Here is a 21269-nt window from a genome sequence, read left to right on the forward strand (position 1 = left end):
GATATTAAGTTGACCTCTATACTCATTATTTTGTGTTAGGATACAGGAGTGTTAATCTTAATTTTAATCTATTTCACCCCACTATCCAGATGATTAACACACTTTTTACAAACCTAGGAAGGCTAAATATTTCACTAAGCCCTGTTAACGTTCCAGGATCTTTGAATTCCTTGTATAGCTTTTGCAAACCTTACTTGCCGTGGTAGAATAGAACACAGCCAGTTGGGTCTCGTGCCAAGTGTCTGCCACTGTGAAACGGAATCTTTACAAATGTTGCCAAATTTCCCTTCCGTTTCCTATTATGTTTGTTTGCTGCTTAGCTAAACTGCTTTAGGAGTTTTAGCTTCAAGAACAAAAAAGTCAGGGTTGCCATTTCTATGAGAGGGAGGGGAGGTGCGGAGGGATTTCAGGAGGCAGCAAAATTTTCAGTACGGTTCAAATAACTGCTATCAGAAGTTTTCAAAACTGAATTACAAGAAGGCATGCATTTTCAGAGTGTTCTCTACACTTTTCTTTTCATTGTTAAGCACTTTTATTAGGGTTTTTTCCAGGAAACATTATATCCCAAATGAGTATAATATGAAAGCACAAACTGGATTGCACCTACAGCATTGTTAATCTCACAATTTCCTATTGCATGTGTCCTTTTGAAAGTTCTTGAGCCTTAAACAACATGTCCTATAAAGGTAGGGCCAAACTATGCATTAAGTTAAAAATGTAGTTTCTTTATCCATGCTTGTTTTTACGACTTTAAATAAATAGTAGCCCAAGGGGTACTTATTGTGACTGTGCTGTACAGGGAAGGGGTTAACTATTTTCTCTCACACAACACAAATCTCTCCAAGTGCTATGTGGCACACAAAGGAAGCTGTCGTTGGTTAAAATAAAAATGGGACATTTCCTTTTGCTTATATTTTGCATTTGTCTCCTCTCTTTTTATACTGTTTGAGAGCAGGAAGATATGATGGAATAAAATAGCCCCTTAAAGCATCCACCTCCCAGTGTTACTTGATATTGTTATGATGATGCTATTGTGCTCTGTCAAGCAAGGAAGAAACCATCTTCCTGGGCTCTGTCTAGCTTGCTTGCTTGCTTAATGGACTTTGGCTGGTGGCTATAAGCTACTGGAATCTTCTGGACGTAACTAGCAGTCAGGGCGAGAGTTTGAATCCGTGTTCTGGCTGCACTTGTGTGTGGCAGAGGAAGGGAACAAAAAGCAGTTTAAATTTGGCCCACAAAAAGAAACCACACTGACATTCTGCAGCTGACTTAGGAAATCAGCAATACCGTTGGTGTTTTGCAGGTGAGCGCTGTCTGTCTGGTTAGTTTCTACCACTTCCTCCACCAGGGATGCAGAAGTAGTTTGATTCAGTAGGCGTTCAAAGCTAAATCTGTCGGATTTGCACTAAACAAAATCCAAAACATAAAACCATTCCTCACACCTCGTGCTGAACTTACATCTGCTTCCATCCTGTTTTTGCTCTGACCTGCTTTTTGGACAGCAATATCTTGGCAATTCACATGGTTCTTTGGGAAAGGTTTGGTACCCTTCAGCTTCTGCCTTTGCTGTTAATCTGAGATGACACCAGTGCCAGGTGATCCCTCCTAGTGATTTGTGGGTCCCCCCTTCCTTTTTTTGGTCTCAGCCTTGCTATACTTTTCTCTTTTATCCTCCCATATTCCCTCTCCAACTGAGACTCAATAAATTACCTGTGTGACACGCTAAGCTTTCTCTGGCAGAGAGCCTGGGAAATCAAATCTGTTCCCAAACCTAAGCATCCCATTTGAAAGTGAAGTGTTTTCTTGTAGCGAAATCAGGTCACCTCCTTTGGAGGCAAAGAAGAGGAAAATCATATCCCTATAATTAACAAGGAGTAAATTTAGATAATGCAGCCGGCATAAATTTATGGGAAGGAAGGGTCAAGAAGGAAATAATTTTGCAAGCAGGCCATCTCTTCCTGTACTGCACAGCTTCACAGTGATCTTACCTTCCAAAAGGAGCTATTGAGTTTTCCTCATCTACTATTGACCTAAACTCAATATCTTATTTTTCCTCATTTTTGTTGTTGAAATACTCTTATGTAGCTTTGTTAAATGTAGATTTCATTTATTTAATTATTAATGGGCTGAATCTGGAGCATGGGTTATTCAGTGGCGCTCAGTGGATTCTTTTGGAAAACTGGTGGCTCTCCATGGTTTTCCTTTTCAATTCTTGCTCTTTCTAAGTTGTGACGTAATTGTGCTTTGACAGTAGTAAACTGTTCCGTTCGTCCAATAGCCAGAAATAGGAAGGGGGTGTGTGTTGGCGCTGGAACTGGATGCAAGAACTGAACGATGGAAAAGAAAGGAAAAACTTCAAGATCATAAAATGATTCCTTTTTTTTTTTATAAGAATTTATTGACCTTTTTCTTATAACAACATATACCCACACCCACACCTACAATTAAACAAATACAAAACAAATACATTGATAAAACAAATACAAACAGTGTCAAGTTTTCTTGTTGCATCTTTTCTTTAAAAAGAAAGTTTCTATTTCCTTATCTTGACCATTGACTTCCCCTGCCCTTTCTCCTTCGAGTTCATATCCTTAATCTATTTTATAACCATTTCTCCTGAAATTCAAATTCAATTATATAGTTACACACAATTATATATTCAACATTTAACTAACAATGCATCATCGTAATAATATCTCATCATAATTCTTCTTCCATTGAAATCTTCACCAATCATTTATATCATATCTATCTCTTCTATCCTTTAAACTGCTGCTAATAACATAGTAACTCAAAATATCTCCTTTCATATTCAAACAAAAAATAAAACAGAAAGATTGTTGACCGTATTCACCCTCCGATTTCAAAATTCCATGACAGGCTACTTCAAATTTTACTTAGTGTTTCACCCCACACCCCCTCTGTCCATTATTCTTCTCCTGGTGGCATCAACACTGAATTTCCCTGTGGCTTCCCTCTCCAAGCGTCCACAGATCCAGGCGCAGTCCAAAACTCTCCTTGCCACGAGCTCCAGGATGTCCATCTCGTCGTCTCTCAGCTTCTCCGGTTCTTTGTAGCATTCCTTTTCTTCTTGTAAAAACCATAATTCTCTGTCCCTGGCCCCCGAGCTCACACCTCGGGGACTGGATATAACAAATCTTACCGTCGCCTTGGGACTGCCACCCCCAAAAGGCGAGTTTCTTCTCCGAAGTAGCTCACTCATTTCTCTCCATCTTCCCAGACACCCTCTCAGCTCTTTGGCAAGACTTTCTTCCAAAGTGTTAAAAGTTTTAAAAGCCTCCTCTGTGGGCAATTGGTTCTCTTTCAGACCCCCACACAAGACTTTGACTTTCCTGTACAGCAGTTCCACCTTCAAAGCAGTGAGCCTCTGTTCGTCCGTTAGTCCAGAGTTCAGTACCAGTTCAAGGACGAAGCCCAGCATACTGGTAGAGGGGGAGGAAGTGGGTATCAAATTTCTACTCCTGCCTCTCTGTTCATCGCCATTTTCCTAAACTGGAGCGCAGATACCGCAACTTTAAATGGAGATATTTTCCACTAATTTACTTCCCAAGAAAAAAGTTTGCCAATCTCATGTATCAATTTTAAGCACATTGTAGCAGTCCTGTAGCAGCAGTTGCTCAAATTGGTTAGCTTCTTTAACTCGAAGGGAAGAAGGCAGGCTGCCTTTCTCCTTCCCCCCGGATCGTTCCAAAAGCTCGATTTCTGGTCAAATTAGTTACTCACGACCACCGGGTTCCTTTGGCTCCATTCTTCAAAGGTAGAACTAAGACGCTCACCGCGGGCTTTGTCGCCGCATTTGCATCCCGGTTGGGGCATATCCCCGTAAGCCCGGCTCCGTTGTCCCTTCACCCCCACTCCCCCTTTACAGGGGGGGCAAGGGAAGGGTTCGGAGCCTCCGTGGGCGCAGCCGGGGAGCCCAGGGTGCGGGACGCTCTTCCCGCACCCCAACCGGAGCCCCGCTTTGCGGTTGCGGGGCTCCTAACCCCCGGGATGGATCGGGCGCCTCGCAGCCGAAGCAGCCCCGACCACCCGCTATGGCGTCGCCAGCCGGAAGTCAAGATCATAAAATGATTCCATAGTTATCAGATGGCCCCAAATATGTGGTCTCAGACATCCTAGAACTTCAGAACAACAAATGTTTTGTTGAATATAGGCAGGTTTTCTAGCAAATTGGTGCCACAATTGTGCTCCAGACCCTAAAGCTGCAGGATAGGCTTTCCTCACCTAAGGTTCACTTGTTTGGGATATCAGGTCATTTACTCCTGTTCCCTCATAGTTGTTTTCCAAATTACTCAATACAATTCTAACATTTCAGAACAGAGATGCCCAACTTCTTCATGCTCTGTTTTCCAGAGAGTATTCTGTGGGCTTGAGAAACATTTTCCCACACAAACTGACCCCACGGATGGTCAGGCCTAGTGATAAATTTGGTACCATATATCAGTAAGGCAGGGTAGCCGATGTGGTGTTTTCAAGATCTTGCTGGACTACAACTCCCATCATTCAAACCATTGACTAAGCTGGCTGGCACTTATAGGAGTTTTAGTCCCAGTCATCTGGATGGTACTTTATTGGCTCCCCCCCCCGGGAGTAAGGTACTCCTCACAGTTATGGGGGGAAAAAATGCACTCAGCCATAGCCAGGACATTGCATTCAAAATCTGAAGAAAGATATAGTGATAAAGTGTGAACTATCTATTGCAATTTGAAAACATTTCCCTCAAATTAAACATTATATTATTTCAATTTGATAAGTAAATAAAACTAACCTTGTTTTCCGTCTGTAAAAGAGAAATGGTGAAGTGATTTATCACACCTTTACCCATATTTTTTGGGCAGTACTGAAGCATCGTCATTCAGGGGATGCATACCTCTTCTTTAGTAGTACCTTTTTGATCTTTCTCTGAAATCTTAAAAAGGGGGGGGGGGATTGAAACTGAAAATACATTATTCTTTTTGCATTAAGAACAAAAAAACCCACACATTCATGCTGCCTTTGTTCTGAAGGAAGTAATAACTGATTCAGTTTAACAAGCTACCAAAACGTTCAGAATTTGTTTCCAGGAGACAATCACAAAAATCCAATCCACCGTCAAGGGCTTCTTCTGTACTGTATATTACAAACGTATATATTTATATTACATTTTTGCCCTTCCATTCCTCCATGGAGGCCATGCAGTATTGGTAGCCCATAATCCTCACAATAATTCTGTGAAGTAGATAAGACAGAGTCTCAGTGACTTGCCCAAGGCCACCCACTGAGATTCAGAGCTGAGCAGGGATTTGAGAACCTTGGTCTCCCTCGTCAACAAATTGTGAAATCATTGTGCAACAAAGTTATCAGCTATGCACAATCTTGTTCAGTTGATGTAAAACATTTCACCAGCAGAATAAGTATAACACTAAGTGTCTTTAATTTAGCACTATGTTCAGGGCCGTCTTTAGCATATATGAGACTGAGGTGCAAAGATCTGCCCAGCGCTCCCAAATTAACTTTTATTTTTAGTTTAGCCGCCCCCAAATTAACTTTTATTGAGCTTTTTTTGGGAGGGGGAAGCCAAAGTTTTTGACCTTTTTTAAGGAGCTTTTTTGGGGGGAGGGAATCACTCACTTGTAAAAACGACACAGCAGAAAAAACTACTTTTGTTTCCTGACTCATCAGGAATATTTGACGCTAAGGAGTAACAGAGGAGGGGAGCAGGGACTTTTGCTCCATTGCTTTTCACTGCCACTGATTGAGAGGGACTGGTATACAGTAGGTATACATTTGGCGCCCCCCAGAATTCAGCACCCGGGTGCCCCACACCCCTTGCACCCTACGGGTAAATATGGCCCTGACTATGTTAGATGCAACCATTTATTCTCTAGATATTTTGAGACCTCTTGAAACTTGGACACATTCCTAGTTTGCTTGCTGGTAAATCCAGCCCACCCTAGATCAGCCGCTGTTGTTTCATACAAAGTTCTGAAAACAAATTTCATAGTTCTTTTAAATAGTCTGCTGAATAGACTGGCTTAAGTTTAGCAACAGAACATTACATGTGAAATGAATTTGCTTCCAAAAACAAACAAACAAACAAACAAACAAACAAACAAACCTCTAAGGCAGTTGATGCCAAATTTTATCTGCAAATTTGCTGCTTGGTTATTGAATATTTTTAGATTTGTATATGATATTCCTTGGTAGCTGATTTCATTATATGATATTTGCCAATAGCTGATGTCATGGTAGCATTTAATAAATGATATGTAATGGCATTTTATAAGTGATAATAACATGGCTACAATGCAGTTGTATTTAGTATCTGACAGCATTTGATCGTTTATATGCAGCTGTCGACTGACAGCTCATAGGAAATCAGATTTCATGTGTGATACTTGCCAAAACATTTAAACAAACCTAAAGCGCCTGACTTTTGAGGCAGAATGTACATATTCGGAATGTAAAACTAAATAGTGCATTCAAAATATCACATTCAAAGTTGGTGAAGAGAAAAATGGTCAGATGTCTAGTATTTGCTAATATTAATTTCACTTCTGAAAAGCAGCATGTGCCCTCTATGCGGTGCTATTTTTCTAGAAAAAAATGATGCTGGGACTCACCATGAGTGCCTCCCTTGTTCTTTCATAATGGCAATGGAGAGCCAGTGTGGTGTAGTGGTTAAGAGCGGTAGACTCGTAATCTGGTGAACCGGGTTCGCGTCTCCGCTCCTCCACATGCAGCTGCTGGGTGACCTTGGGCTAGTCACACTTCTTTGAAGTCTCCCAGCCCCACTCACCTCACAGAGTGTTTGTTGTGGGGGGAGGAAGGGAAAGGAGAATGTTAGCCGCTTTGAGACTCCTTCGGGTAGTGAAAAGCGGGTTATCAAATCCAAACTCCTCCTCCTCCTCCTCCACCTGAGAAGTGACGGAACTAAGTTCCCGTGATTTCTGGCTGAAAAACCTCTGTGCCTCAGCAGGTTCACTTTTTCAGTAGATGTGACTTGGCCACAGCTTTCTAGATTTTCATCTACCTGTTTCTTTTTCTCCTCAGCCTGTGACCTGATGACCCTAGGGATATTAGCCTTAGTCACCTCCACCGGATGTGCTTCTGCCAACGCCCTGCAGTCTTTGACAGATGCCATGCACATCCCCCACCTCTTCGTACAGCGCAACACAGGAGGGTCCCCACGGACAGCTTGCCACCTAAATCCTAGCCTTGAGGAGGACGAATACACGCTAGCAGCCAGGCCGCCTGTTCGCCTCAATGATGTTATGCTGAAGCTCGTCACCGAACTGCGATGGCAGAAATTTATAGTGTTCTATGACAGCGATTACGGTAAGTGCAATGAATCATTTCAGAAACATCCCCTGAGTCTCCATTTCTTTGAATGTTCTGTATCCTCTCTTTCCGCTGAAGAAAATAGACCAAAGACATGTTTTTGGTATGGTACTTTGGGTTTTTTGTGTAACCAACGGGGAAAACGTTTTGAATGGACACACTTTTTTTCTATCTTGCTTGCTTTCCTTTGAGTGAAAGGTTGCTGTGAAAACTAATTTTCAGCCAGACTGCAAGTTGCTTAGCAACACCTTATCAAGACAGCTGAAGTTTGATTCATCTCACAATTTTTCAGTAAAATATTAATAAACTGTTGACACTGATTGGCAGGGTTCATATACTGTATGCAAGGCAGTACACAACAAGAGTTCCTAAAGCAGTCCTCTGTGATCTGCTTCTTTTCAAGTTTCCGTGTTGCTTGCTTTAAAAATTAATTTTCTGTATTGCCACATGTGTAATTTATTTCTTTACAGCATTTCCCCTACTTCTCCTTTCTGGACTGGATTTCATTGCAACCTGTTCCTCACATGATAGGATTAGCATTTCCTCTGTGTCATAGGTACAGTCCACATGAAGAATTTATTTCTGGTGTGAAACTTCAGATTTGATCTCTGCTGCCACGCTGAAGTGTTTGGAGAGCAGAAACTTCTGGCCTGAAGTCCAAACTGAATGAGATGCCGTTCATGTAATAATGAGCAATTTTAGCTTGTGGCTTTAAAAAAAGTGAGTAGAAGGCACAGAGAGGGAGCAATCCAAATCAGAACCCCTGAGACTTTAACTTTTTTACCTCTCTGAGGTCCTGACCTGAGTTGCCCCTCTCCTCCATGCTGAAAGAAAAGCTTCCATTAGCACAAAAGGGAGGTTTTATTCTTTCTTTCAATGTGAATAGCAGATACCGAGTTCCCACAATCCAGATCAGGAATGCAGTCTGTAAGGCAAATTAGCATATTCTCAGGCTGCCCAAAAGCAGAGCAGGGGAACTGCTTCCCTGTTATGACTTATGCAACCAATCATTGTGACCAATGGGTGAGAAAGAGGCAGATGATTGACTCCTCCCACATGGTTGCCCCTTTCACTTTTAGTTGAGGTACATCACTGTGCCCATGTGTGAAAGGGACCTAACCATATGCAAGTTCAATCTTAGGAAAGATCTGGGCACGGGGCTTGGTGTGTGAGAGATACATGTCAAACAGATGTCAAAGCTGGGCAAAGGTAGAATCCCAGAGCTCACTCTGAAAGTTAGGCATGGAAACAAGACAGGTGTCCTCATCAGGATCAAAGCACTCATGGGCTGGAAGGTGGAAAGCAAATAGTGAAGTGGGGCTGGGAATAAAAATCACATGCACACTATCATGGACCTGCTCTCATAAGGAGATTTGAGCCCCTTATCTGCAGTTTCTTCTCCATGGTAGATGCACCTGTTAGAAAGATGGTGTTGGAAGCTGATATCTGACTCACCCATCTTAGGCCATATGTTTTGAAAGTATACTCTAGTAGGCATAATTTTGCTTTGGAAGAGATATTCAATTTTGGGCATGAGATATTTGCAAATGTGGGGTCTAGTGAATGAGAAAGGTAGCCCTGGAGATGTTTCTGCTACAATGAGCGACTGGGAGAGAAAAAGATATGACTGCCAATGAAGAGGTGATGTTTCTTAACAATCAGCACTGAGCTAGGCATTTTATTAATCTGATTTAGGATGCATTACGGTATAGGAAGAGGAACTGGGTGTAAAAAGCCCCCTTGGCCCCTTCTGCTGTTTCCTGAATGACAACAAGTCTTACATTACTCATGGCATCTAATTTCTAGAGCACTGATATTTTGGAAACGTATCTGAAAAGAGGGTTCTCTGTTACGCACACTGCAGAAAACCTGGCTGTTGTTGGGGAGTGTGGTAAACAAATCACAACAGAAAGGGGCACAACATATATTCTTAAGGCAACATATGTGCTTGCAGTTGGACTCAAAGAAGTCTGTTTGTAGCAGCAGTAGTGGATACCCCACTGCTGTCCCTGGAAGCTTGTCTGAGACCCTCTGATAAAGATGATCTGTTTTTGTTTTGCACTAACCAAAATAGCTAACATACACCCCTTACTTTATTTTTTAATTTTGTTTGTGGTGTGGTGACCTTGGACAAGCAACTGACAATTGTTTTGGTTTATTTTTGTGTATTTATTTCATTTAAAATACTTGTATTCTTATTTTAAGTGTGGGCAGGGGGAACATTTCACATACATTTAAAATACAGTACAGTTAAAGCTCAAACTTGTAATCATTAAATTCTGCTAAAAATACAAACTGCATATTTATTTATTTTTAAATCTGCACAAATACTTCGTTTGGGAAAAATGAACTGCATGTACATGTGTTTGCATTTTACCGCATTGTGAAGGAACTATTGAATAAGCAGATGAAGAGAGCATTTAGAGCTGAGAGAAATGTGTTTTATATATAGTAAACACAGATTACAAAGTGCCTAATTTTGCCAACATTATGCTTTTGTTCTGTTGTGTGGCAAAGCTTCTGTATAATTAAGAGTGGGGTGGAGGGGCAGAGAACCTTTTAAAACCAAAATGGATCCATTATTAGGAAATGCAAAGATGCATTTAAATGGCAGGTTTGTGAATTAAAACTAGTTTTGTAGGCATTGTGGCCCTGTACCAATTTAAAGTGAAGGGAAATATGAAAGCCACCATTTCAAATTAGGCACTGGATCCAGTTTTGCAAAAATAGATATGAGAATGCCTCACTGAAATAGTAGAACACATTCCAGTTCTGATTCACTTCTGTTCCATTAATTTCAGTGGGGCATATAAATCCAATCCTTTGAATGCTTTATATTTAGAAGTGAATCCAACTGAATTCAATGGAGTTCTTAGGAAATGAGCATAAGATTGTGGCCATAGTCCCTACTGATTGCTACAGAAATGTTTGGAGAGTAGATTATTTTTCTACGTAGAATAATCATGCAAATCCACTCTATTGAATTAATTTCCATTTCTATAGGAAAAATCAGTCATTGGTGATGTAAGAAATGGCTGTGGGAAGAGGCAGACAAGAAGAGAGAAAAAATATTAAGGTGGATAGAAAGTATAAAATATGTCTTTATCTTAAAGATGTTTGAGAGGAGCAGGGGTATCGTGATATTTCTTTGTAAGGTTTCCGTTTTATACCAACTAACCTGGGAGTAAGAAAGTTACACCTGAGTAGATGCATATTATAGAATTGTGCTGTGGATGTTTGCAAAATGTTAGGCAGGTTGAAGGATGATGCGGCTCTCTGTGCATCAAGACATCTCCATGTTGAGTTAATATGTAGTTAGATCAGTTAGATAAATATTGGAAATTTTATATTTCAATGAAGCACACAGTCCCATTGGCCATCAAATTGTAATTCTTCATTTTCCTCTGATAAATTATTCTTCAAGCATCATATTCATACATGCCAAGCTTTGTTTAGGAGCAGTCTGGTATATGTATACACACACACACACACACACACACACACATATACATATACTTGTGGCACAAAGACATGTTACATGACAAAGCTTGACTTAATGCATCATGCCATCTTTGGACTGCAACTTGGATCACTTGGTATACTGTTTTTGTACAGTACAATATTCAAGTTGATACATTGATATAGGAATGGACCACCTTAGTATACGGTACAACATCTCTAAATCCTTTCCTGAAACAGTGCAAATTCAATTGTGATCAAACTTTCCAAAACCCTGGGAAACAATCTTCCGGATGAAAACTGATAGGTGAGGCTGTGTGGAATCTTGAGGGAAAAAACAATGGAGTTTAAAATGTGTGTTGCAAATGGGAATGCTGTGGTATTATGTGAAGTGAAAATATGACTGTTTCTCTGGATTTGTATAGCTTGATCCCTGTTGCCTAGTAACTACTAAAAACCTGCCATCTGCTAGTAGTTCCTTAATTATTTGTCTAGAATATGAGATATTGGATCTTTGCAGAAGTTCACACGGGAGTTTCAGTGTAGTGCAAAATAGGAAATATATGATGGAATATGGTAAACTAGGCAGTGTACTACAGAGGTTTGGTGCACAATCATATTACTCATATTTACTGTATCACCTCAAGATCAGCTATTGATCCCCCATGTCGCATTGCAGAGTTAGGTGATACTAGTACAGGATGTTTTGCTGGGAGCTGGTATGCTTAATGTCAGCACACCTCAGATATTCATTTGTTTTTCTAACCCCCTCTTCCTCTTAGAAAGCATAGAGCAGGGGTCCCCAAACTAAGGCCTTCTAAATCCGGCCCGCGGACAGTCCGGGAATCAGCGTGTTTTTACATGAGTAGAATGTGTCCTGTTATTTAAAATGCATCTCTGGGTTATTTGTGGGGCATAGGAATTCGTTCATCCCCCCCCCAAAAAAATATAGTCTGGCCCCCCACAAGGTCTGAGGGACAGTGGACCGGCCCCCTGCTGAAAAAGTTTGCTGACCCCTGGCATAGAGCATGTTAGCTACATAGGACTACCAGTGGTCTTCTGTCTAGGGACTCAATTAGGTCCACAATAAGGAAAGACAAATCTGTTCCAGCTTTTCTCACTTTTATACTTTTCCAAGATTCAGTTCACCACATGTCCACATAATTTGCAATATAAAAATATAAAAAAATGAAAAATATCAGACATGTCCAACAGGTCAATCACGATCTACCTTAAAAAAGCTCAACAACTTTGGCTCCCCCCCCAAATGGGTAGATCACAGTATATTTATACTGTGAGTAGATTGCATTCTCTTGGGAGTTGGACGTGCCTGACATATAGAAACTAATACAAACATTTTCGTGCATACTTTCTGCTAGTACAGTGATACCTCGGAAAGCGAATGGAATCCATTTTGGAACCAAAGCATGTCTTCTGATTGGCTGCAGGAAGCTCCTGCAGCCAATCAAAAGCTGCGACAGACATTCGGGTTCCAAAGAAAATTCACAAACCGGAACAATCGCTTCTGGATTTGCGATGTTTGGGAGGCAAAACGTTCATCTGGCAAGGCATTCAACTTCTGAGGTACGACTGTATATGCATTCATTGACACCTTTTGGGGTTTTTTTGGTTGGGGAACTGCAGCACAAAATTTGTGTGAATTTTGAAGGGCTCCTGTCTTTCAGTTTGCATATTGTTCAGGGATGTGCAAATTAGGTAGGTTCATGCTAAAAATGCAAAGAAAACCGAATCACTTCCCCATCCCTAGCCTACACTTGGTTGGTTTCAGTGGATTCCCCTAGATCATTTAACTGTATCCTTCTTTCATTTGCTACCTTCACACTTATATATAGATCTTGGGTGGAATACTAATCAGGGCAACAACGTGATTTTAAACCTTTATTTCTGACACATTCTCATAGCTTTACTGTAAGCTTTTGCCTCGTTTTTTTCTTTAATGCATTTGTAGCTGTCTGGAAAAGGAAAAAGAACCCTTCTCCCCACGCCCCCGTTCTGTGTTGAGTTTTGTTATGCTGTCAGTTTTCTTTTCTTTTCTTTTTTTAAAAAAATCTTCTGACCTCTAATTGAACAAATTTGATCCGGAAGCCATTGTGCAAATGGTATTATGCATTTCGTTTTTATTCCCGGTTACTTGAAACTGCAACAGCGCTCTGCGTAATTAGTTTACTTAATTTAAATGTGGATTTTCTCATTCCGGTTAGCATTTTTATTTAGCAATGCTCACGTAACATTAAAAATGTAATTGAATTAGGTGAAATCTCAGTGAAAATGTTACAGATAAATTGATTCCAGTATGTACCTTTTTTGTGATTGGCTGGAAACATACAAGCAAACTCCAAACAAATATATGAGAAATTTCCTCCCTCTCACTGGAGAGCACAGTCCTTCAACTCTGAACATTGCTGAAGGAAATGTGGTATAGTTGTTAAAATATTAGACATGAATCAGAGAGACCTGAGTTTGAATGTGTAGTCACAACATGAACTTTGGACACTCACTGTCTTTCAGCTTGCTATCTCAGAAGGTTGTTGTGAAGACACTATGCAGAATGTCTTGGTTTCTTGAAGGAAGGGCTGGGTATAAATGTGAGGAAGAAATCACATTTGGGAGTGGGGACTGTAGCTCAGTGGGGGAGTCCATTCTTTGCATGCAAAAGTTCCCAGGTTCAGTCCAGGGAGGGCTGACTGAAACCCTGGAGATCTGCTCCCAGTGGTGGTAGGAAGTGTGGATTCAGTTTCCACCTCAGATGCCCCAAAGGACCAAGGCCATGTCCACATGGGGATATCAGGACCAGTGAGCTGTCTACCTGAGGCAATTCTACCGAACTATGACCAAATGAGGGAAAATATAGGGAGAGCCGCTGCATCAACAAGGAAGCACTTTTCTTTACACCAGCAGAGCTTCTGGTTCAAGTTTGTTTGCTGTTAGCAATGAAGAGACCCCTTTCACACTGCACTTCACTGGTTATAGGCTGCTTTCAAATTTGCCCAAGATTACATTGGATTATGGTTGACGCTGTGGGTTAAACCATAGAGCTTAGGGCTTGCTGATCAGGTCGGTGGTTCGAATCCCCACGACAGGGTGAGCTCCCATTGCTCGGTCCCTGCTCCTGCCAACCTAGCAGTTTGAAAGCACGTCAAAGTGCAAGTAGATAAATAGGTACCACTCCGGTTGGAAGGTAAACAGCATTTCCGTGCGCTGCTCTGGTTCACCAGAAGCAACTTTTTCATGCTGGCCACATGACCCAGAAGCTGTACGCCGGCTCCCATAGCCAATAAAGTGAGATGAGCGCCGCAACCCCAGAGTCGGACACGACTGAACCTAATGGCCAGATGTCCCTTTACCTTTACCTTTACATTGGACTAGATGACCCTCAGGGCCTCTTCCAACTCCACAGTTCTAAGATTCTATGCCTTGCAGTTCTCTAGTTTGTATTTCCTGGGTTGGGCCACCCACAACTTCACAGGGGATGGGTCCGAGGTAAAACAAGACTACTCTTTTCTCCTGGGAAAGGAGGTCACTACCCTAACTTCATGAGTGGGGCAAGAACTGTGTACAGCAGGGCTTCCCAAACTCGGGTCTCTGGGCTACCATTCCCATCATCTCTGACCACTGGTCCTGCTAGCTAGGGATGATGGGAGTTGTAGTCCAAGTGGTTTAGAGTCATTTTGACAGCAATACCGAATCAGTTTTCACATTACAGGAATGGCACCATTGTTGCTTATGTCCTCCCTTGGCCCTCCGCCCATGTCACTCAAGTAATGTTAGAATGAGAGAGGAACAGACCCCGTGCCAATGTTGTCATTGGGAATGGAACCTACACTATCTTTTTGACTCTAACATTACTGGAGTGGCATCACTGCTGCTTCCATCGTTAAAGAACTAGCCTCCGGACACATAAATTTGACTGGCTCCTCACTGGATCCCCTAAGCCTATTAATAAAACCCTTTATAAAATTCCGATGCAGAGGGACACATCTCAAAGGCATCATCATCTGTATTAGCATGCACTATAAATACACTTTCAGAGAAGAGGGATATTATCTGGGTTAGTTTAAATTCAGAACTGCAGTGTTATTAGACAGAACAATTTACTTAACACTCAGGAACCAGGAAATGACAATGTTAATTGCCTTCAAATGTAAGATCATAATTCAGTTTATTCTGAAAAATACACGCTGATCTTTTAAAGAGTGTAATGAACTCTGTGGAGATGGATATCCAGCGCACTTATTTTGAATATGCGAGAGCTGAAAAATAATAACAGCAGAAAACCATTGTACAAAAGGTGAAATTATATATCCTCTGCGGGTCATCTGGGGAGGGGTGAGAGGGCGAAAGGTAATGTACAAAATGGCAAATGATGAAGAAAAGCAGCTATAATAGTAATCATGTCATTTCATGGAACGATGAAGCAAAAATTGTGTTTGAAAGGGGGCAGAAAAGCAAACTTTGGTCTGGTTATAAGGCAGGTACCATCAGCTCAGTGCCCTTTGTATGTTTGGTCCTTTATTTATTACCGTATTTTTTGCTCCATAAGACACACTTTTTCCCTCCTAGAAGGGAAGGGAAAATGTTGGTGCATCTTATGGAGCAAAGGCTTCACTTCCCGCTGCCTCCCCCCACCCCCCGCTGCATTCGGCGGGAGGTGGGGGCGGCAGCGGAGATGTTGCTGGATCCTCCCTGCACCTCCGTTCGCAGAAACATGCTTGTGGGGAGGCTGTGGGGTAGATCCAGAAGTTCCTCCTCCACGCCGCCTGCCGATCCCAAAAGCAGGCTTTTTGGATCCGCGCGGGGCGCTGGGTGGTGGAGAAAGCAGCCGGGATCCCAGCTTCTTCCTCCAACACCCAGCGCCCTGCGCCGATGCAGAAAGCAGGCTTTTACGAGCCATGGTGGCGGGGGGCAGCGGAGATGCATCACTGAACAGGGAAGGAGGGGCAGGCAGCAGCCCGCCGCCCCTTCCCTGCTCCCTGAAGCCTCTCCTCCGCTGCCCCTCACCACAACCGCTGCTTGTAAAAAAAGTCGTCAGGGGTGGGGGAGGCAGGGAAAGCGTTTGGGAGAGGCGCTGCACTGTGCCTCTCCCAGTCCCTCCGCCGCCGCTGCCTCCTCCGCTCCCCCTCCAGCGCCCCCCTCCCAGCCTTTTAGAGGAGGAAAACCGGAAAAATATTTTTTCCTGATTTTCCCCCTTTAAAAAATATGTGTGTCTTATGGTCCGGAGCGTCCTATGGACCAAAAAAATACGGTAATTATATTTATAATCTACACAGAGGGCAATAAGGTCAGGCATTTGCTGGGGCCTCCACACCCAAAGAGTCTCTCTGTCTCCAAGTCCAAGCCTCTCCCCATGGAAAAGGGTGCCTCACTGGCTGCAGATAGGGGGAAGGAGTCACCATTTCCACCGCAACGCGAGTGCATGACATCACATGCACACGCCTGCACGTAGTGCGTGTGACGTGGTACGTCCACGTTGCATCGGTGGGCACCCACAATCCTAAGGGTGAGATGGCGCTCCTGTAAAGTATCTGAGGAGGTTGGGAATGGTGTGAGAGAATTACTGGCCTGTGTGTCACACAAAATATAGGCCCAGGATCTTCCAGAATCCTTGCAGTAGTGCTGCTGGGGAAACCTTATGTAATTTATATTTAAACCTCAAGCCCCAACGCTGCAGCTGCTTACCTTCCCACTATCACTTCATTAACTTCTGTTTCTTGATTAAATCAAGCAAACTGAAAGCCAACAAGAATCTTACAGGATGCCCAGCACAGTTCCCGTTGCCTCTGTGTTAAGTCCCCTGTCAGAGATTTTGGGTAGGGTGGAGTGCATACCAACCTTAATCTATAAAATCTTCCTTATTTTCAAGTGCTGAGTGCCAGCTACAGCTGAGTCCTCAGATTGGCCCAGTTTAAAAAATGATTTTAGCTACGCATTGGTTTATTGTATATCACAACACCACATTAATAACAACCATAAAGAGTGCTATAGGGAATCTTGGAGACATAAGCTTTTGCAATTAAAACATCACACACACACACACACACACACACAATTGTGTGTTCTTCACTGGCCAGTTAAATAATAATAATAATAATAATAATAATAATAATAATAATAATAATAATAAATTTATATGCTGCCCATCTGACTGGGTTGCCCCAGCCACTCTGGGTGGCTCCCAACCAAAAATAGTAAAAACATAATACAACATCAACCAATAAAAACTTCCCTGAATGTCTTTTATAAACCACATTGCTGTTTATTCCTTATTTATCATGGTTGGATACCATAGCATTTAACAGCATTTTCTTTCTTGTCTTCAAATTCCTTGCAACCATCTCAAATCCGGCTACTCACTAAGCAACAAGAATTGATTGACAGAGAGAGAGATTGGGGCAGGGTCAGAAGCATTTTGGATAAATCATTTGAATTGACACTTGGGGATAATTAGCCATAAGTATATATTCCTTTGATGTACATGGAGGGAAGCAATAAATAATCGGACAGATCCTTTACTACCTATATAGCACAGGTGCATAGCTTGTGTTCCTGTGGAATCACCCTTCCAAATCCTGGTTTGGCTTGTATGAGCAGAAGGTCCACCTGCTCACAGAGGTGACTCTCATTGTCTCCCACCCCACATGCCATTCTGAAAGGGTGGGAGGGGCTGGAGTGGGGTGGAGTCAACATCTCCCCACCACCACACTCATGTAAGTAGTGGTAGGGTGGTGGACTCAAGATATTTAAATCATGAGAACAAGATTCCACAGCATGTGACAACCTGAATCATATATGGTGAAAATGGTGAGTCCTCTATCAAATCCATATCTCACCTGAACACCTCCTCACTTATTTCTGATGAATCTTTGAGTCTGATCAGTTTCCAAGTCCCAAAAGTGTATACCATGCTTCAACATTTTGTTTTCATACTGTTTCAGCCAACTGTGCTGACTACCAGACTTTGCCTGCTCCATAAAACATTTCTGGAAGCCCATTATCCTTCATTTGGAGCAACTTGGAATAATGCATAAAGACGGCTAACAAAATACATAAATCAAAAGGCATTAAGCTAACCTGTCCTTATGTGAGCTGCTGGGGTACCAAGTAGCAGACTTAGCAAAGATTTTAAGAACATGCTCTGTAGGTTCTAGTTTTTTAAATCACAATGAGGCTCAGACTTCTGCTGCGTATGGTAATTGCTCAAAAACTTTTAGCTGCAAAAATCAAAATTGCTGAGCTGTTGATATTTCCTCTTTTGTTCCTTCTTCCAAAGCCTAAAACTGTCGGGGAGGATCTCAGTATTTTCTGCACAGTAGCAGCTAAATGATGTTTCTATGCACTCTTTCCAGAGAACCAGACTTCTTGGCAATTGAAGATCTGAATCTGTCCCAAGTTTTGTCCATCACATGTTCTTTCGTAGCACAAAGGACATGTTTCAGCAGTCCTTAACTTTGCTTTGACATAGGTGACATCAAGCCATAGTGCCAAAAGCTTTTGAAAGATGTTTCAACCATGAAAAATGCAACCATACCAGCAACATGTACATTGACGGAGACATTTTTCTAAACAAGACTGAGGCTGGAAAGGAAGCATTGTCCTATTAATCCTCAACTTTATTATTTCAAGTTTAAATAGGTAGGGAACCAGCAGGCAAACTTTTCAAACTCCCCTGGTAGTGAGGATTACCCTATAGACTTGACTTTCCAGTCATGCTTGACTCTTGAGTCTGTATATGACATTCTTATAAGGGAAAATAACATTTTATCAATATTTGTGTTTCTTATTTTAACCTACAGTATATCATGGCTGATCCTATCAAACACTGGAGTAAAAAGTACAAAAACTACAGTTTGTCTTGAGGGGGCTTTTAACAACAACAACAATTTTTATTTATACCCTGCCCTCCCTGGCCAAAACTGTATATATTTGTTCATCATATGATATAATATGTAAGTCTGATCTGCTGTATTTTTAATCTTTCAGAAACCCTCCTCTTCTTTTGGCGTAATCTCACTGGAAGCTTAATTTTTCTCTGATTGTAAAAATACTCTCACACACTTCTATTTGGGCAAATGGACTCACATTTCAATGTATATAACTAGATAAACAGTGACTGAAATGTACTTGACAAAGGACTCAAATTTTGAACCTGGAAGGGAAAAAAAGACCCAAGAGGCCTGGCTGAAGGGCTCAGCCTCTTTTATTTGGCCATTGACTCCACCCCCAGCCGACTGTCCATTGTCCTACCTGGCTGGGGGCGGGTCAAAGACCAACCTAAGCAGGTGGGTAGCACCCGCCTAGGTAACCCCCGCTCCGTGCTGCAAACCCTGCCCACCTGTGGAAAGGAGGGCGGATATTAATATAAATATAAGAGATTGTTTTAAGTGCAAGGATAGGTCTATACAGTTACAGGTGGGTAGCCGTGTCTGAAGAAGTGTGCATGCACACGAAAGCTCATACCAATAACAAACTTAGTTGGTCTCTAAGGTGCTATTGGAAAGAATTTTTTTATTTATTTTGTTAGGTCTATACAGGTTATCTATAGGAATTAAATGTTAATTTCTAAAGATCTTCAGTGACCCCTAATATAACACATTCCTGATACTTTGCTCATGCATTTCTTCCTTACTCTTTATTCTTGTTAGTATGAATAAGAAAATCATATTGAACAGTAAACTGCACCTTATCTTAACTGCTGTATTAAGATAAAGTAATTATTGCATTGTTAAATGAAAGTTTTTCCTCCGTTGGGGTTGTTTTCCCCCATTCACTTTAATTGGAGTCTAAATGACACTAATGTCTTTTTAATAGAGCCCTCAAATTAAAACAAAAGAAAAACCACACACAGAGACAACAGGAAGGGACTTGAAACCCCATAACAAAACCCTTATTGTAGGAGAGCACTCGGGGTATGAATTGACACTAGTTAGAGGAATAGCTTTAGGTAATTTTGTACCCCTTTGGGGAAATGAGACTCCAAATGCCTAGGAGGATTGTGAACTGTACTTGGTTTTTTTGGGGGGGGGGCGTGGCAGTCACATGTTGTAACTCCAAACTCAGGTATGGTTTGATGGTTCATGTCATCTCTACTGGGGTCAGGCCCAGTCATAGCCCAGATGGGTGATTAACCACTTGTCAATCCTCTGTGTTATTTCTGAGAACCAGTATGGTGATACTTGGGTATGTGGGCAACAGATTGTGGGTATAACCTGGGAGACCAGGATTCAGCTCTCCACTCAGCTATGAAACTCACTGGGTGATCTTGACTTAGGCCAAACCCTGACTCTCAAGCCTAACTTACCTCTCAGGGATGTTGTGAGAATAAAAGGAACCTTGTATGCCACCTTGAGCTCCTCAGAGGAAACATGGCACATAAATATAATAGAATCAAAGAATCATAGAGTTGGAAGAGACCACAAGGGCCATCCAGTCCAACCCCCTGCCAAGCAGGAAACACCATCAAAGCATTCCTGACAGATGGCTGTCAAGCCTCCGCTTAAAGACCTCCAAAGAAAGAGTCTCCACCGCACTCCTTGGCAGCAAATTCCACTGTCGAACAGCTCTTACTGTCAGGAAGTTCTTCCTAATGTTTAGGTGGAATCTTCTTTCTTGTAGTTTGAATCCATTGCCCCGTGTCTGCTTCTCTGGAGCAGCAGAAAACAACCTTTCTCCCTCCTCTATATGACATCCTTTGATATATTTGAACATGGCTATCATATCACCCCTTAACCTTCTCTTCTCCAGGCTAAACATACCCAGCTCCCTAAGCCGTTCCTCATAAGGCATCGTTTCCAGGCCTTTGACCATTTTGGTTGCCCTCCTCTGGATACGTTCCAGCTTGTCAGTATCCTTCTTGAACTGTGGTGCCCAGAACTGGACACAGTATTCCAGGTGAGGTCTGACCAGAGCGGAATACAGTGGTACTATTACTTCCCTTGATCTAGATGCTATACTCCTATTGATGCAGCCCAGAATTGCATTGGCTTTTTAGCTGCTGCATCACACTGTTGATTCATGTCAAGTTTATGGTCTACCAAGACTCCTAGATCCTTTTCACATGTACTGCTCTCAAGCCAGGTGTCACCCATGCTGTATTTGTGCCTTTCATTTTTTTTTTGCCCAAGTGTAGTACTTTACATTTCCCCCTGTTAAAATTCATCTTGTTTGCTTTGGCCCAGTTGTCTAATCTGTTAAGTTCATTTTGAAGTGTGATCCTGTCCTCTGGGGTATTAGCCACCCCTCCCAATTTGGTGTCATCTGCAAACTTGATCAGTCAAATAATACAGTCGTACCTTGGAAGTCGAATGGAATCCATTCTGGAAGTCCGTTCAACTTCCAAAACATTCAAAAACCAAAATGCGGCTTCTGATTGGCTACAGGAAGCTCCTGCAGCCAATCAGAAGCCGTGGAAGCCCTGTCAGACATTCGACTTCCAAAAATAGTTCGCAAACTGG

At 42.0% G+C, this 21269-nt stretch overlaps 1 protein-coding gene across 4 annotated transcripts in view; it reads left to right on the forward strand.

Annotated features, from left to right (window-relative positions):
- GRID1 (glutamate ionotropic receptor delta type subunit 1) overlaps positions 1 to 21269 on the forward strand; it is a 668524-nt gene that overhangs the window by 289429 nt on the left and 357826 nt on the right. For all 4 annotated transcript variants that reach the window (XM_033148827.1, XM_033148826.1, XM_033148829.1 and 1 more), the window contains exon 3: positions 7054 to 7338. In XM_033148827.1, the coding sequence (XP_033004718.1) occupies positions 7054 to 7338 (285 nt within the window). The remainder of the gene's footprint in view (positions 1 to 7053; positions 7339 to 21269) is intronic.

The sequence above is a fragment of the Lacerta agilis genome, chromosome 5, assembly GCF_009819535.1.
Source record: "Lacerta agilis isolate rLacAgi1 chromosome 5, rLacAgi1.pri, whole genome shotgun sequence".
Lineage (NCBI taxonomy): Eukaryota > Metazoa > Chordata > Lepidosauria > Squamata > Lacertidae > Lacerta > Lacerta agilis.